The 17,695-nt window shown below is 31.7% G+C and overlaps 2 protein-coding genes across 2 annotated transcripts; one reads left to right on the top strand and one right to left on the bottom strand.

The window, feature by feature from the left end:
* Positions 1–1,983: 1,983 nt before the first annotated feature.
* Positions 1,984–5,022, top strand: LOC112416377 (MDIS1-interacting receptor like kinase 2). Its single transcript, XM_024770004.2, has 2 exons — positions 1,984–4,331; positions 4,488–5,022. Exons 1-2 carry the CDS (start codon positions 3,701–3,703, stop codon positions 4,820–4,822), a joined length of 966 nt encoding a protein of 321 aa, XP_024625772.1. The 5' UTR covers positions 1,984–3,700; the 3' UTR covers positions 4,823–5,022.
* A 1,932-nt stretch (positions 5,023–6,954) lies between these two features.
* Positions 6,955–9,186, bottom strand: LOC11446388 (pectinesterase). Its single transcript, XM_003622651.4, has 2 exons — positions 8,159–9,186; positions 6,955–7,944 (listed from the first exon to the last, which is right to left on the bottom strand). The coding sequence occupies exons 1-2, from the start codon at positions 9,126–9,128 to the stop codon at positions 7,247–7,249; spliced, it is 1,668 nt and encodes a 555-aa protein (XP_003622699.1). The 5' UTR covers positions 9,129–9,186; the 3' UTR covers positions 6,955–7,246.
* Positions 9,187–17,695: the final 8,509 nt, after the last annotated feature.

The raw sequence follows: 17,695 nt of genomic DNA, 5'->3' as shown, positions 1-17,695 counted from the left end.
TTAATAACTACGTCAAAGGGACAAAGGAAACACATCGACATACTTAGAAGACACTTAATAATGATTTTCAATTTAGGGAGGGTTTTTTCCAATTTCTTAAGAGGTATTTTTTTAGCACATCGTTCCCTTTGTACATTATAAAGTGGACATATCATATTTTATTTTTTTACATGAATAGAGAGAAAAATATGGCTAAAACTCTAAAGTTTGTGTATGTTATTGTTTTATTTCTATCCCTTTTTCTTGTTGCAAAGAACATTGACGGTGGTATATTTATTTATCCTTTTTCAAATTTCCTTTTTTTTTTTTAAAGATCCTTTTTCAAATTTCCTTTTTTGGTTTGTAGTTTGTATACAATATTTTATTTTATTTTAGTGACATTGTTTTATTCTGTTCTTTAGGGAGGGTTTTTTATAACTCCATAAAAGGTAATTTTTTTTAGTACATCATGCGCTTTATAGATCATAAAGAGATTAAATCATATTATATTTGTTATATGTATAGAGAGAAAAATTTGAATAAAGCTCTCATGTTTTGTATATGATAAGGTTTTATTGAATTCCATTTTCTTTGATGCAAAGAACTTTAACGGTGATCTATGTTTTAAACCTTTTTAAAATTTCCTTATTTAGTTTTTAGTTCATACACAATATTTTATTTCATATTGGCAACCTTATTTTATTTTAGGGTTTCTTACAACTTGTTAAAAGATAATTACGTTTTCTTTAAAAAAAAAAAAAAAAGATATAATTACGTTTAGTACATTCTCTGCTTTATACATTATAAAGTGCTGAAATCATTTTTTTTTTTTGGTTACATGTATAGAGAAAAACATGGCTAAAACTCTAAGTTTGTGTATGCTATGATTGTATTTCTTTCCTTTTTCATTGTTGCAAAGAACTTTAATGCCGATCCATTTTTTCATCCTTTTCAAATTTTCTTATTTAATTTTAGTTCGTACTCCCTCCGTCTCATAATAATTGTCTCTTTAACATTTTTTCTTTTTCTCAGCATAATTGTCATTTTCGAATACCAATGTTGCATTTATTATTTTTTTTTCATTATTATATCATTATTTATTGAATTCATCCAACTTAATTACTCCACTAACTACAATTGATAAGAGTAATTTTGTAAATGATATTAATTTTACCATTGAAATCAACAAAAATAATCGTTTCCTTAATATCGTGCACAAACTTTAAACGACTACTATAATTTAGAGACGGAGGGAGTACTACTGGAAAGGAATCATGTGAGTATTTTTTATGATTAGTTATCTTCGAGGCTACTTTATTAATTACTTTTAAATGTCACTTATGTGATAGGTAGCATATACTAAATGTTACAAAGCATATTTGCTCTCATGAAATTTTCTATTTTAATTTAATTATTGGGATATGTTAATTGACCCATCTTCATGCATTACAAGCCAAACATTGCTTAAGGCAGACCCTCCATAAAAACATCCCCAGGTTGGAGGCACCAAGCTACATTTCTAGATACGAGCAAGATCCTTCGCATAATGAAAATTTACTCATTTTAGCACAACTAGATTTCAATATGCTCCAAAGTCTACATCAAGAAGAATTTGGTAACTTTTCCAAGTAAGGTCTTTAACCATACAATGCTTAGTAAGGAAAAGGAACAAATAATCTATATATTTCAAAGATTATTCGTTGTATTTACTATTATTTTTTTGGTCTATATAGCTGGTGGAAGGAGTTGGATGTTCGTAGTAAACTACCATATACACGAGATATGATAGTATATTATAAGCCCCAATATTCCATGGCAAGAAAAGTTATGACGAAATTATTTGTCATAATAACTGTGATTAATGATACATATCATGCATTTGGAAGAATTGATGAATTAGAACTTTTTACTAAGGCAATTGAAAGGTCGATAAACACTTCACATAAAGATATGTGTATTATTTATATTCATTTTTTCTCTAATTTAATTGAAAGTAATTTTTAGGTGGGATATTAGTTGCTCGGATAATCTTCCGGATTACATGAAATATCTCTGTGATAATCTTAGAGCAATGATGAAACATTAATCATATATCATGTAACCAAATTTTATTATAAATAAGAAAAGATTCATTAGGAATTTATTAAGTGGACTTTTTTGAACATAAATAAGAAAACATATCATGGATGAATTCTTCTTCATTCACTAATTGTTTAGCTACTTAAACTACTTTGCAGTTGAAAAAAACAAATTGGGAAGTCACTGAACCTAAAATTTCACTAATTCTTCTTCCAATTTTCTATAGAAAACTTGGCTAAATTGTTGTATCTAAATTTAGCAAATAACCGAATTTTTGGCCAAATACCTAAAGAAATTGGGAAGTCACTAAACCTAAAATTTCTATCTCTTTCTCTGAACAACATATCTGGTCCTATTCCTGTGGAAATTGGGAAATTGATCAACATGAACAATTTAAGGCTTAATGACAATAGCCTTTCTGGTTTCATTCCCCGTGAAATTCGAACGATGAGAAATTTGCTTGAAATTAATTTGTCCAATAACTCTCTATCAGGTAAAATCCCACCTACAATAGGAAACATGAGCAATTTACAAAACCTTACCATATTTTCAAACCATCTCAATGAGCCACTTCCAACAGAAATCAACAAGCTTTCGAATTTGGCATATTTCTTTATATTTAATAACAATTTCACTGGTCAGCTCCCACACAATATTTGCATTGGTGGAAACCTGAAATTCTTTGCTGTTTTGGAGAACCACTTCATTGGTCCTGTTCCCATGAGTTTGAAGAATTGCTCTAGCATTATAAGAATTAGGCTTGAAAAAAACAACCTATCTGGAAATATATCTAATTACTTTGGTGTGCATCCAAATTTGTACTACATGCAGTTGAGTGAAAATCATTTTTATGGCCACCTTTCACTCAACTGGGGAAAATGCCGTAGCCTGGCATTCCTCAACGTCTCCAATAATAACATATCAGGTGGTATACCACCAGAACTAGGCGAGACAACCAATTTATATTCACTCGACTTATCTTCAAATTACCTCACAGGAAAAATTCCAAAGGAGTTAGGAAACTTGACTTCATTGTCTAAACTCTTGATAAGCAACAACCATCTAACAGGAAACATTCCGGTACAAATAACATCGCTAAAGGAACTTGAGACCTTAAATCTTGCAGCAAATGATCTTAGCGGCTTCGTCACAAAACAACTTGGATATTTTCCTAGATTACGTGACATGAATTTGAGCCACAATGAATTCAAAGGAAATATTGGCCAATTTAAAGTCCTTCAAAGTCTTGATCTTAGTGGGAATTTTCTCAACGGAGTAATACCGTTAACGCTTGCTCAACTGATATACTTGAAGTCATTGAATATATCACATAATAACCTTTCTGGATTTATTCCGTCAAACTTTGATCAGATGCTCAGCTTGTTAACTGTTGACATATCATTTAACCAGTTTGAGGGTTCAGTTCCAAACATTCCAGCTTTCCATAAAGCTACTTTTGAAGTTTTGAGAAATAATAAAAGACTGTGGCAATGTCTCTGGCTTGGAGCCTTGCCCAACATCAAGCGGTACTAGCTCTCATAATCATAAGAAAGTCTTATTGATTGTTTTGCCACTTGCAATTGGAACTCTAATACTAGTATTAGTTTGTTTCATATTCTCGCATCTCTGCAAAAAGTCAACCATGCGAGAATACATGGCTCGAAGGAACACCCTTGATACTCAAAATCTATTTACCATATGGAGTTTTGATGACAAAATGGTGTATGAGAATATTATTCAAGCCACAGACGATTTTGATGATAAACATCTCATCGGAGTTGGAGGGCATGGAAGTGTTTACAAAGCAGAATTAGACACAGGTCAAGTAGTTGCTGTTAAAAAGCTCCATTCAATAGTATATGAAGAAAATTCAAACCTAAAATCTTTCACAAGTGAGATCCAAGCACTGACAGAAATTCGACATCGTAACATTGTAAAACTGCATGGATTTTGTTTGCATTCTCGAGTCTCATTTTTGGTCTACGAATACATGGGAAAAGGAAGTGTAGATAACATTTTGAAAGATTATGATGAAGCAATTGCATTTGACTGGAATAAGAGGGTGAATGCCATTAAAGATATAGCTAATGCTGTATGTTATATGCATCATCATTGCTCACCTCCAATTGTTCATCGAGATATATCAAGCAAGAATATACTTCTAAATTTGGAATATGTGGCTCATGTCTCTGACTTTGGAATAGCTAAGCTTCTTAATCCTGATTCAACCAATTGGACCTCATTTGCAGGAACCATTGGATATGCTGCACCAGGTAAATTCCCTTTTTCTAATATATTTAGGTATAATAGTTTTGTAAATTTTCATTCTTAACGACCAATGAACAATACTACTTCAAATTATCTATGCGTCGTGATTCCTCTTTTGTCTAATCAATTTTGAACATGATTCCTCTTTTGATTTTGTACAGAATATGCATACACAATGCAAGTGAATGAGAAATGTGATGTGTATAGTTTTGGGGTATTAGCATTGGAAAAACTTTTTGGAAAACACCCTGGAGGTTTGATATATCATTCCTCACTATCACCTTTGTGGAAAATTGTGGGCAACTTACTTGATGATACATCGTTGATGGATAAGTTGGATCAACGTCTCCCTCGTCCGTTGAATCCTTTTGTTAATGAGTTGGTATCGATTGCAAGGATCGCAATTGTCTGCTTGACTGAAAGTTCACAGTCTCGCCCTACCATGGAGCAGGTCGCTCAACAACTTTCAATGTCATATTTGTCTACAGTGGATTAGTTTCATGCTTGAGTTCTACATGTTCTTTCTTGTTTTATAATTTTGTAAACCATTTTAAATTCTTTTGAATGGAATGCTAGTTTATGGTAATTGTTTCTTAATGTCAGATGTTATGTCATTTTAATTATATATTGATAATATTGTATAGTCTCAAGATGAGTAAAGTGTTATTAAAATCCCCCAAGGTTTGAATATTTCAATCATTTGGTGAGTTGATAATTTTAGAATGCTGCTAATGTGTGATGACATGCAAATTTTTGCGGCAAATGACAATAGATGTTTGGAAGAGACAGAGATGTAGAAAGAAATAGATTTTCCAACAACCATACAATATATTATATTGTTGTAACTAGTGTTGAAATGGTCCTCGAGGGATAAGTAAAGTCTGAAAGATATTGTTATAGTTAGTGTTCATTGATTTGATCTGTACTGAAGTTTATTAACCACTCGAGTTCAATCAGTGATTCACTTGGTTTAAGCTCACTCTATTAATGTGTTACTTGATACATTATATTATAGAACAGAGAAAAATGCTAACTAATTGAAATAGTTATACAAACTGTTATAACAGAGAAACTAAAATTAACTGTGTCACAGCAACAAAAACTAACAACAGTTAATACTACGAGCAATGCCAGAAGCGTATTCTCGTACAAATTACGAAATGGAAAAAATCAAAATGCACTTACAGTCCTCCATCTGAAACTTCTTCAAAATCCACTTCATTTTGATACACTTCCATTCAGAGAAAGAAAGCCATTTCTCCAAAATCCGCCATTGATAGGTGCCGCATGGCGCCGCCATAACCGATTTTCGATGACACCGGCTATATGGTCCCAAGCATGCCTCACATGCAGAACTTTTAACAACGGCTTGTTTTCACGCATAGCCATACCATATGTACTTATTGTGCATCCGTGCTTTACAGGCTATATCTATCTATGAGCTTACATTTGCATTGGTTGCATTTTGATATTCTCTTGTCCATTGTCAACAGATTGATATTAAGGTGACTGGGCTAACACGAAGATTGAGGAAGCAAAAATTAAATAAAAAACAGATATGGCCTTTTCTTTTCATTAGGTGAGATTGTGCTTAAATTTTGGCATGTTTTAGGTTGTAAATTTGACAGTCAATTCACACTTTGTACTTGAAGTTTTCTTATATTTTCTGCATATCTAGTTCTTCAAGTTTTCTTCATATCCTATACTATTCATATCTGATTGTGTTATCACCCCTAGATTGCTTTGTTTCACATTCGGAACTTAGGTGATTGGTTAAGAACCTTAATTAGGAAGTTAAATGTTGAAAAACTAGGACAAATGGCTGTCAACTAGTGAACTTTGCGCCTAGGGCGATATTGTAACCAATTAGCTCAACCTGAAATCAAATTTGTTTTATGCAAATTGCTCAACTCAAATTTGGTTTATGCAAGTTGTTCAAGTTGAAGTTGCTCAAATATTCAATAATTTAGTCATTTTTTTCATTTAAATCTGATATTTTAAATATAGCAATGATGAAATATCATGTTATTGAAATATAAGATATTAATTAACATTCAAATATTGTAACACACGTTAAGGAAGAATTATCCAAATTTGTGCTTGAATTTTGACATGTTTTAGGGTGAAATGTGACCGCTAAATCACACTTGGTTCTTCAAGTTTTTTTTATATTCTTCATAACTAGTTGTTTTGATGAATTTTGACTGGTTAGTTGTAGTCAGCCACAAACATGGAAGAACTTGCTAAGCACAAGCACAACTACTTGTATAAGGTTCATATATGAGAGAAAACATCTGTCACTGTCAGCACATTTTGTGGTAACAGTAAATAGTTCTGTCCATAAAAAAAGTTTGATCACACTGGAAAATTATATTCATTTTGCATAAAAGGATTTGGTGACCTAGTGTTTGATGCCTCTGGGAACTGTGTTTTAAGTACTTAGATGGCTCAATTTAATAGCTAGCTACTTGATTGTAATGTTCTACATCAGAGAATCCAGTTAGGCATTACATAGACAAAGAAGGTAGAGTGTGAACTTATCAATTGAATTTAGATCTAATACAAAAGAGGACGGTATGAACCTTTTTTTTAACAGGGGGAGAGTATAACCTTAGAAACATCATGCTATTCAAACATAATAAGATCATAATATTCAAATATTGCAAGACACGTTAAGGACGAGACATTCATGGGCGAACAATGAGCAAGGTGCAGTGTACTATCTTATTGGATAATAAAATACAATTTTAGCTTTGACATGAGTCATTCATTACAAGACCATAAAAGACTACAGAATCCTCTCAGAAAATATTCCATTTCAAACCTTCTTCCCTCAAAGCGCAAATTTTCTATTTTATTTGCTACAACATCCACTCATGTCAGAAATAAACTAGCACAAACTTGCTTACTTATGTTCATATTACAAGCCCTCAGTAAAGGCCACCCCTGTGTTCTTCAACCAAACATTACCTTGGATTAGTTGTGCTACCGTAAACTTGCTAGCCTCTGCAGCAGTATTGATGACATGATAACCTGGCCAAGTCACTCTCTTGGCAGTACCAGCACCTGGTCCATTGTTCAAGTACTCTCCGTAGTACAGTGTCTGCAGAAAGTCCTTACTCGCGGCATCCCACTCAGCCCATCCTGTTGGGTCGATGTGGCTGTCCAGAAAGGATTGCATCACAACAGTCCTGGAGTATTTCTTCCATGGGCGGCCGAGGAAAGTTTTGATGGAGCCTACGACGGGCTTAAGGTCTGAACTTGGTGTTAGGTCACATTGTTGAATTGAAGTACCTGTGTTTTGACCGGGGTCTTCTCGACCTTGGGCTGTAAACATATTGTTTTGGTTGGCCATGGGTTTACGGGCCACCAACTTGCACTTCTGGAACACAACAGCTGCATTTCCAAAGATGAAGTCAATGGTACCTGTAATGACAGAGTCACGGTAAAACTGCCGGTTGGAGTGTGCGTAAAGAGTGTCTTGAAAGGCGTCAATGCGGCAACGGTTGATGACAGATTGGTCAGAGCCGACACGGAGAGCCACTGCCTGGTGCTTTGCTGCGCCTGCCATATTTTGGAACCAAATATCTTGTGCTATAAACCCATCCCCAACCGCAGCTGCAAAACCAGATTTTTATTTGGTTAGTGTTGATATTTGGGTAGGCATTCCATACAATTAGAGTATGAACTTGGTAAATTAATTTAGATCTAATACAAAAGACAGGAGAAGAATATTACTTAGAGAAATTGAAGCGAGTTCAAGAAAAGAAGACAAAATTTATAAGTATACATGAAAATGAAATGGTAAATACAAAAAGTGGAAGGTTCATACCAACAGTTGAACTTTTGAAGGTCGTTGTCCCATCGATAAAATTTAAGTTTCCTGTGATTATTGTTGCATCCATTCCATCACCAACGAGCATCACATTTGTTTTTTTCGAACCAATTTCTACGTTCTCTTTGTATGTTCCCTTTTTCACATAGATAACATACTTTGTCTTACCGTTGTCAGGTGCAGATGCCACAGCCTCAGCCACAGTCTTGAACTTGCCACTCCCATCCTGAGCTACGACAACATTTGCCTTTATGTCCCCAACCGCGGTCTCCAAAAGCCTCCGATCTTTGCTTGTAACCCACGATGGAAATTCTCCAATCAATGTTTCATCAATGAATTGGTCACGATCCTTTTGAGGAAAAACAACAAGAAACACAGCTAGAGAAGATCTAGCTCTTGATATCAAGTCCTGAAGGTCATTTTCCATAACGACCCGAGATGAACCTTCTAATCCATCCAAGCAAGTTGCATGGTTAGTGAGCACACTGCTTAGCCATGTATGTGCATCTTGCTGTGAGTCAATATTATTTTTTGTTAGCTTTAACATCGTGTCCCAAATTCTGTTCATGGACAAGTCCATTAGTTGTTCACAGTCACTCAAAGCAATTTCTTCTCTAGGGCTGTTAATTCGGCGTTTGATAACACTGGCTGTGTCCATAGCATTTTGAATGTGTGTGGTGGACTTTGTTAATAAGGACAAGAGTACATGCAAGTTTTGGTCTTTTGTCGTGACCAAAGTTGGAACGTGAGATACTTCGGATACATGAGCTAAGCAAGATTTTGTATCAACAGCATGTTCACAGTAAACATTCTGAACTGTGGTGAGGTGAAAAAATGAGATTGGTTTCTTGAGATGAGTAGAAATTAGGGCTGATGAGATTATGATAGCAACTAAAGAGAGGATTAACCAAAATGTTTTTGGAAGGGATTTTCTAGGCTTGTCTAGCAAAGATTGTTGATTAGCCATAGTGATAAGTAGCTACTAGTGGTTGCTCACTATGATATTTGTTTACATAATCATCCTTATATAGACCAATTTTGTAGAATTTTATACAAATAAGAGAAATTCCAAGTGGAAGACATTGATTAATTGATTAATTTGCATTAAAGTGGCAGCTAGGAGAGGAACAAGTGGGAGACTAATAGAGCCATCTTTTTTTAATAATTAAAAAGAAAAGAAGATAAACGTTTATAAGAAAAAGACCAAGTAGTAGACATTAGTAGAGTAGAGCCATCTGCATACAAATTATTATGTGTATAGTATATATATATATTTGCTTGAACGATTAGGGCAAAGGTGCTTATATAATATATAAAAGAATGTTTACACTAGTCACCTTCACTTAATCCACTTTAATTTGTCCATTTTACTTAAACTTTTATGTTGTGACTTTTGCCTTTGTTGAAGAATAAAGCAAGCTTTAGAAATAGATATAGGAGGCGGATTCTATACAGGTCTAGAGTCGATTATATTGCCTAAGCCTAAGGATCATATTGTGCATTTCCGTGTTACTGTGATTTCATCAAACTCACCCGTCATTTGAGAATATACATAACCTATGTACTGAATCTTTGCTCCTACATTCAAACTAGGTACACTACTGCATTTACGCGCAATTTTTTGGTTTTGCCCACAAAATTCAAAAAACAATGCTGGAAATATCATAACAGACAACAATTTTTTAGGCCACTATTTTCCTGTAGTTTTCATGATCTAAGACAATACATTTGATTAAATAAGCAAATACCTCAGAAATTGTAAAATCTTGCAATTATACAAACGTATATCCTAAATATGTAAATCATGCATGTATGTTTAAATTTCATTTTTATTGACAATCCGTTTATTATAAGCTTTGCAAAGTCAAGGAAATAGTGCTAAGAAAAGAGAAGTGTAAGTAACATATATGAATGAATATAAAAGTTGACAACTCTCCTTGATATCTATAGTCTTCTTCATAAAAAACAAAGTTATTTGATGACATTTACAAGAACAACTTGCCAAGATACTACCTCTTTCTAAAGACTAGAATAATACATTTTTTTTGAGCAAAGACTAGAATAATACATATCCAAAGAAGCATATGATTTTTTTATTATTTTTTATATTTTTAGTTAGTATAATTGAGACACATCACGTGATTAATAGTGGAATAGGACTTATGTTCCTATTATGGTCTTATGGTTAGTATTTATTTTTTCTACAATAAAGTCTACTTTGTTTTGTGGATGTGATATTCAACATTTTGATGTTTTGCTTTTGCATCAATAATTAGGAGATATGATAAATGTTTATTAAAGAAAGACCAAGTGGAAGATATTAATCAAGTAGACATTAAAGTGGTAGCTAAGTGGCACAAGTGGTATACATTATTAGTAGAGCTTCATGCAATTTGCAATTTTTATATACATATTTGCATGAACAATTAACTAGGACAAAGGTTCTCATATATAGTATAAAAAGAATCTGAAAGAATTATTACACTAATAACCTTTACTCAAAATCTAAATTAATTTGTTCATTATATTTATTTTTTAATGTTAGTGGTCTTGGCCTTTTAATTAGAATAACGGTTAAGCTAACAACATCACCAGCATTACAGACATATATCACATGTAACATGTTATCCTTTCCATACCTTTAAAATCCATTAATTTATCTTAGGATATTGTTAAGCTATCCAAATTCAATTTTTATTTACCTATATGTATCAATAGTTATGGATTATTTTGTCACATCTACTTTTAACCCCACCCTCTTACCTAAAAGTCTTTGTGGATCTGTTTGAATTGATTTTGATATATAAAAATTATTATTTTGTTTAAAAAAAGTGATTTCTTCAATAAAAAATAATGTAACAAACGGTTCTGAATGATTCGGTTTTCGCAACACAATAGTTATAATGGAGAAATCTTTCAAATTTTCTAAAAGAATAGTTTTTTAGAGAATGATAAATTAATGTATATAATTACTATATTTTTAATTTTAAAAATACTATAACAACATAGATTAAATTTGAAGAATTCATCTAAACCCTCCTCCAATACAATTTTTTAGTTCCTCTAAATGATGAGGGTTTTGTATTCTGAAGAAAAGTTAACCCCCAAAGTAGTCCCCTCATATTTCTCTCTATTTCTTCCACTATTCTCTACCAACATTAGAATTGAGCTACATATTGCATGGCATCCTCCCTTGTAAGTTCAGATTATAACCTAAGAGGGAGGGTGAATTAGGTTATGCGACTTTTTAGGATAATTTTCAAAGGTTTAAAGTTATTGTATTTTTTCAGAAAATATTGATGAAGGTATGAATGAAAACTGGAAAAAATAAAAGTGTAGGGAATAGAAAGAACACAAGAAATTATAGTGGTTCCTCTACAGGTACATCCACTCCCTTCACACCCCGTGAAGGAATTCACTATGTAAGAATCTTTGTCACAAAGCAACCTTAATCCCAAGATCCCCTAACAATATTTCTCTACACACCAAGATAACACCTCACTATCTTTTACGACAAGAATCTTCACCAAACCTATGACGAAATTCGATCATAAACAAACAAGATAATACCCCACTATCTTTTACAACAATTCCCACCAACAATGGTGAGAAACTTTACAATAAACTAGTTACAAACCCGTGCTTCGCACGGGTTGAATAACGTGTTTTGTAAAAAAATTGTTTTAAAGGAAAAATATTCAAATTAAGGGAGATAGTTGCATTTTTCTAAGAGATTGTTGTTGATAATAAATGTGAGAATTAAGTAAGCATATTACACGAACATTAGAAATGTGCATCTTTTTAAAATATTTACCAAAGCATCAAAAGAGCATATATTATAATCAACATTTGAGACAGTAGTCAGGTCTATTTATTTAGATACACCACTAATTATCTCAAATAGTTAAAATAGACCCGTGTATATATGTTAGCGACATTGAAGAGATCTAAATACAATCTAATTTTACAAAATAAAAAATCAGCCATCCCTTAAAAAATAATTGCTACAAAGACTTCCTTTCTTAGATGAAGATTAATCCCAACTTAGGCTTCAATTTAGCTCGTAAGCTCACTCCAATCTTGATTCTTCAAGCTCTCCCTCTTCTCTCTAACCCTTGTTCTTCTCTTCTCCCACTTTCTCTCTCTATCTCTCTCTAGAAAATATCTTATGAAATGAATGAAGTGATATTTTCCTAAGACAACTCCTTAGGTATGACCCTTAATGAGCTTAACCTAGTTTCTAGTGAGCTTAACCCATTTCTATTCAAACCAAAAATATTTCTACACTCCAAACGATATTTAACTAATAACGGTAAAATACCACTAACGGTCACTAAACGGTAAAATCTCAATTTACTCAAGTAACTTAATGAAATAATTATTCTCACTAATCACTAAAAGTAATTCCCACTAAAAATTATAATTTTACCCGTTCTTACAAAGTGACCAAAATACCCCTAAGTCTAAAATGACTAAAATACCCTTCCCACACGGAAACCCATGAAAATGCACCCAATGATGAATAATCACACACAAACACATAAAACACATAATAAAAGCAATTAAAATAAATCTAGCTGAAAATCGGGTTGTTACAGTTAAAATTGAACTTAGGTACAGTTTGGCCAAACTTTTTAGCGGTCCAAAAGTTACTTCAAAATAAAATTAAAATAAAGGCCATTAAGAAAGAAGTTAAAGTTGTTTGGTTTCTTTGTTTATTTATAGTTTTAAGGCTATTTTTAAGTTAAAAGTTGTTTGACAAAATATTGTACAAACTTTGAATTATTTTTTTATGGTGTCCAGGGTTCGAACCCCGGACTTTGCATATATTTATGCATTGTCTCTATCAACTGGGCTAAGCTCACGAGGATAAATCTTTGAATTTATTATGAATTAGCATAATAAATAAAAAAATGTTTAAAAAAATGTTTAAAATATTTCTTGAAGGCTAAAAATGTTTAAAATATAAAAGATATTTTTTTCTTACAAATATTATATTTACTCAATGACGTTTATTTTGTGTAACATGAATACAAATTAGTATCGTCATATAAACAACTTATTAAATATTTGAATAGGAGAAATAATTTAAGGAGGCTGAAATAATAACTTAAATAATATCAAAATAGTTGGTTTTTTTTATTTCAATTACACACTATAATAAATTTCGTTATAAGAATTCTGTATTTTTGGTGTCTTTAAAAAAGATAAGATATTATATTGTATGATATTATATTTGTTATATTGTTGGTGTCATTGAAACATGCATGTTTTGTTTTTTTGAATTAGAAAAAAGATATGCATAGTTTGTTACAATATAAAGGTACGATATATATATATATATATATATATATATATATATATATATATATATATATATATATATATATATATATATAAGTATAACTTTTTTAGGCATATATACTTGTACTTTTAATTAAAACCAAAATTTTATAAAAATAATCATACGCATTATGAAACGCCAAAAAAAATTATACGCATTACAATAACGAAAAAACAGACAGATGAACATAAAATATTACTCTAAACGTTAATGTGTGTGTATATTTGCGAGGTTGGAGAAAGAATAAAAATATTTGATATCATTATCATTAAATGGCAGCGTGAATAAAAAAACTTGTGAGGTTGTGATGATTAAACGATATTGAAATTAAATATATAAGTGATAAAAAAGATAATAAAATTCCTTTAAAAAAAGATAATAAAATAAAAGGATGCTCCTTAAAAAAATTAAATGAAACTGTTTAAAAAAATAAAATAAAATAAAATGGATGAAAAAATATATTGAAATATAATATTAAAAAATAAAATAAAAGGTTCCTAGCGTGAATTGAAAAAAGATGTTTGTGAAACAAATTGTCGAAGAAGTAGTTTTTTGAAGTAGCATTTAACAACTTTTGGCCAAAGCTCATTCCATTCAATTTTATGCATTAAAAAAGTATTTTTTTTTTTAAAATACTTAATTGATATATCATGTTTTGCCTAACTTCTCCTATAAAATGTAGAGAAGTTGAAAAAAAAAAAAACGATTCAAACGGTACCTTAATCTTCCACAACGACAGTGTAGAAGCAACAGAATTGAAATATTTGTGAGTTTGTGATGATTAAACGATATTGAAATTAATTATATAGTTATAAAAAGATAATAAAATTCATTTGAAAAAAAAATAATAAAATTAAATGGAACCTCCTTAAAAAAAATTAAATGAAACGGTTCAAAAAAATAAAATACAATTAAATGGAAGAAAAAAACATATTGAAATATAACATTAAAAAGTAAAAGAAAAGGTTCCCAGCGTGAGTTGAAGAGATGTGCTTGTGAAATAAATTATCGATAAGTAGTTTTTGAAGTAGCATTTAACAATTTTTGGCCAAAGCTCATTTCATTCAATTTTTTTTTAACAAAAGTACTTTTTTTAGTAAGTACTTAATTAATATTGTGTTTGGCCTAATTTATCCTTAAAAATGTAGAGAAGTTGAAAAAAAGCAGGGTCAAACGGTACATTAATTTCCCACAACGGTAGAGTAGAAGCAACTGAATTTGGAAGAAAAAAATTGGAAAAATAGTTTTTTTTTTTTTTTTTTACAATTGGAAAAATATTTAAAAGTTATTAAAAATATAAAAATAAAAAATAATTTAAAAATATAGTTAGGGACAAAAATGGAAATTCATAAGCTACTGGTGAATTTGTGAATTACCAAATTGCCCTTCCTATGGGGCAAAATTGGAAATTCAATGGACATCTCTTTTTATAGTAGTATATAGAGTAATTGAAAAATAACAATTGTATACGGATGTATACCTTCATCAATATTTTTCGGAAAAATAACAAAAACTTTAAACTCTGTCCACTCCTTCTCACTATAAGTTAAATGATGACGACTCTCATAATACTACTACTCGTTCATCGGCTTGCAATGGCTTAATTCGTGATTTTTTTGGCAACTTTATCAAAGGATTTCACTGTAATATCATTTTTGTTAATCTTTGGGGTCATTACTTGAGTCTTAAGTTCACCCTTGACCAGTGTATTACTTTTCTTCATATAGAATGTGATTCTCAAGTTGTTATTCAGATTGTTTGGTGCACTTCCACAACCATCCAGCCCTCCTTGCCAACTTGAGTTCCCATGGTTCCTTCTCTTAGACAATTCTTCAATCTTCTTGTTCTTAAATGATAACTTAAAAAAATTTAAAAGACTTAATTTAAACTTAAAAATAAAATAAAAGACTATTTAAAATTTAAAAAATTTAAAGGAGTGATCGAGTATATTTGTCAAATTTAAAACTTCTAAAATGTCCGAGACCAATTTGAAACTTTTAAAACATAAGAGACCAACTTGAAACCTAAAATAAACATAAGAGATCAAACATGGAATTAAGCCTTTAACGTGGAATGAGTGCGGAATGCAAGCAACATTCTTTTTTGAACACGTCTCTAGCACTCACTCTTTTATTAAAAGAAATCAATGTATGCCCACCACTTTGTGTGAGTTCTATTTCTAAAGTATACAATGATTTAAACCAATAAAAGAATAAATGTTAAAGAGAGTGTTCAAAAGATAGTGTTATGCATTACTCATAAATATAACGAAAAACATCATCAAAGAAAGTCAACATCTTGGACGCCCTAAAAAGTCAAGAACTTTGTGCTGAAACTTCATAGTAATAATATTAGAGAGAAACATGTTTAATTGACAACAAGCACTTGTTCCTTCTGAGACATAAATACTGAAACATCATTACAACTATTTTTGAATGCCAAAATAATGTGTCCTATTGCCAATTTGACAAAGTAATGTACATCATGTAGCATTTGGATACATCAACACATGTGGTGTTCTCTTCCTATGTAACAATCTCAAGTACCCATAACCTAGTCAATTTTACATTTCTTCACTGGAGTTATCAATAGTTGAGGTGTATTTATGAGACTTGATATGTAACATGGATGAGATTAAGCAATAAGTTGCTCCTAAAAACAGTACACGCAGCCGGTCCATCTAGACAGACAAACTAAAACCACATTTAGATTTATTAAAATTAAATGTAGACGTTGCATTTTCCAGCGTGACTCACATGGCAAGTTGGTTTACCTGTAGAAGATGTCGACTACTTAAATTTTGATGATGGAATACAATGAATAATCTGTTGTAAGAGGTTACCCTTTTTTGACATTCAGAAAATGGTTTTGCAGTCTTAAAAGATTAACAATTTACTCTAATAAGAAGTTATATCTATCTAACTCATTTAAAATTTAACTATTATGGTGGCTCCCTTGAAAGTCAAAAGCAACTCTCTAATATTTTGTTTTAGTTTATATGAATGGATTATATTGTACCAGTCAGATCAAATAATGAGATTCCTTTCTACTACACATTATGAACTACTTTACTTTAGTTGAAACTCTTATTTTTCCTTTCTCACGTGTATATTGTGGCCTAGCTAGGAGTGGTATATGAATAGGTTACTCCTTAGATGTAGGCCTTTTGATGACCATTCAATTCCGACAATTTATAGTGATGTTAAAAGTAATTGTTCTTCTATTTCCCTTGAGGAAAATGTGAAGAATATATCATGAGCATGTACGCCCGGGATTGGGTCTAGCATAAGAGATTAGACTTCTACAATATAGCAAACCAAAGTTTAAATTTAAATTGAGAGATAATTACATTTAGTGTCCGATATATCTGAAATATGATGATTATTTTCGTTGGAGAAAACCTATGAAAAACAAAACAAAATCATGAGCACGTCTATTTTCGAAATATAATATGAATTCTTTTTGTTTTCTTCATGATTGATAGTTTTTTTTTTTTTTTTTTTAATTTTCAGTTTATTATTGACTACAAAAGCAGTTGTTTCGAAGGGTAACCTGTGCGCTCTATCGCACAGAAATACCGCCTCGGCCAATCTTCATCATTGAACCAATCTCCATCTAACTCCCGTATATGTTGTCGGATTTCACGGAAGCAGTTACGCTGAGCTCAGCTATGCAAGCGTCGCTCCACGCCACGTCATGTACAATCACTTTTTCACACATTTTCTCACACTTCTCTCTCTCGAGTACAAACAGTGACTTACTGACTTAAGCGTCGGAGCACCAAAGTTGTTTCCCATCGTAGACGAACAACCTCCACTGCACCGCAACTCTTCCACCGCCGTACCTTATTGTCATAAGCACCAGCTTTGAATATCGCGTCATCCTAGTTCTGTTCCTGGATAGATCATCATTCAATTATTGGTTTGATGGATGATTTAGAAAGAATGCATGCATACATAGCTGCAGTTTCAAACGATGCTATTTATTTACATGTTAGATTTTTATTAATCAAATTGACTAGGTACATAGTACTAAATATGTAGCAATGTTTTTATTTTTTTAGATAGGCAAATGTTAGTGGGTTGTGTTACTTTTTGGACCTCCTTGCTAGTACTCTCTTGGTGTCCCTTTACTCACCAACCGAACTGCATACTTAGGACTAGTATGTAGTAGTGTTAACATGACTCTTA

The sequence above is a fragment of the Medicago truncatula genome, chromosome 7, assembly GCF_003473485.1.
Source record: "Medicago truncatula cultivar Jemalong A17 chromosome 7, MtrunA17r5.0-ANR, whole genome shotgun sequence".
Taxonomy (NCBI): domain Eukaryota; kingdom Viridiplantae; phylum Streptophyta; class Magnoliopsida; order Fabales; family Fabaceae; genus Medicago; species Medicago truncatula.
The sequence above is the reverse complement of the archived record's forward strand: the minus strand, read 5'-3'. Positions and strand labels throughout refer to the sequence as shown.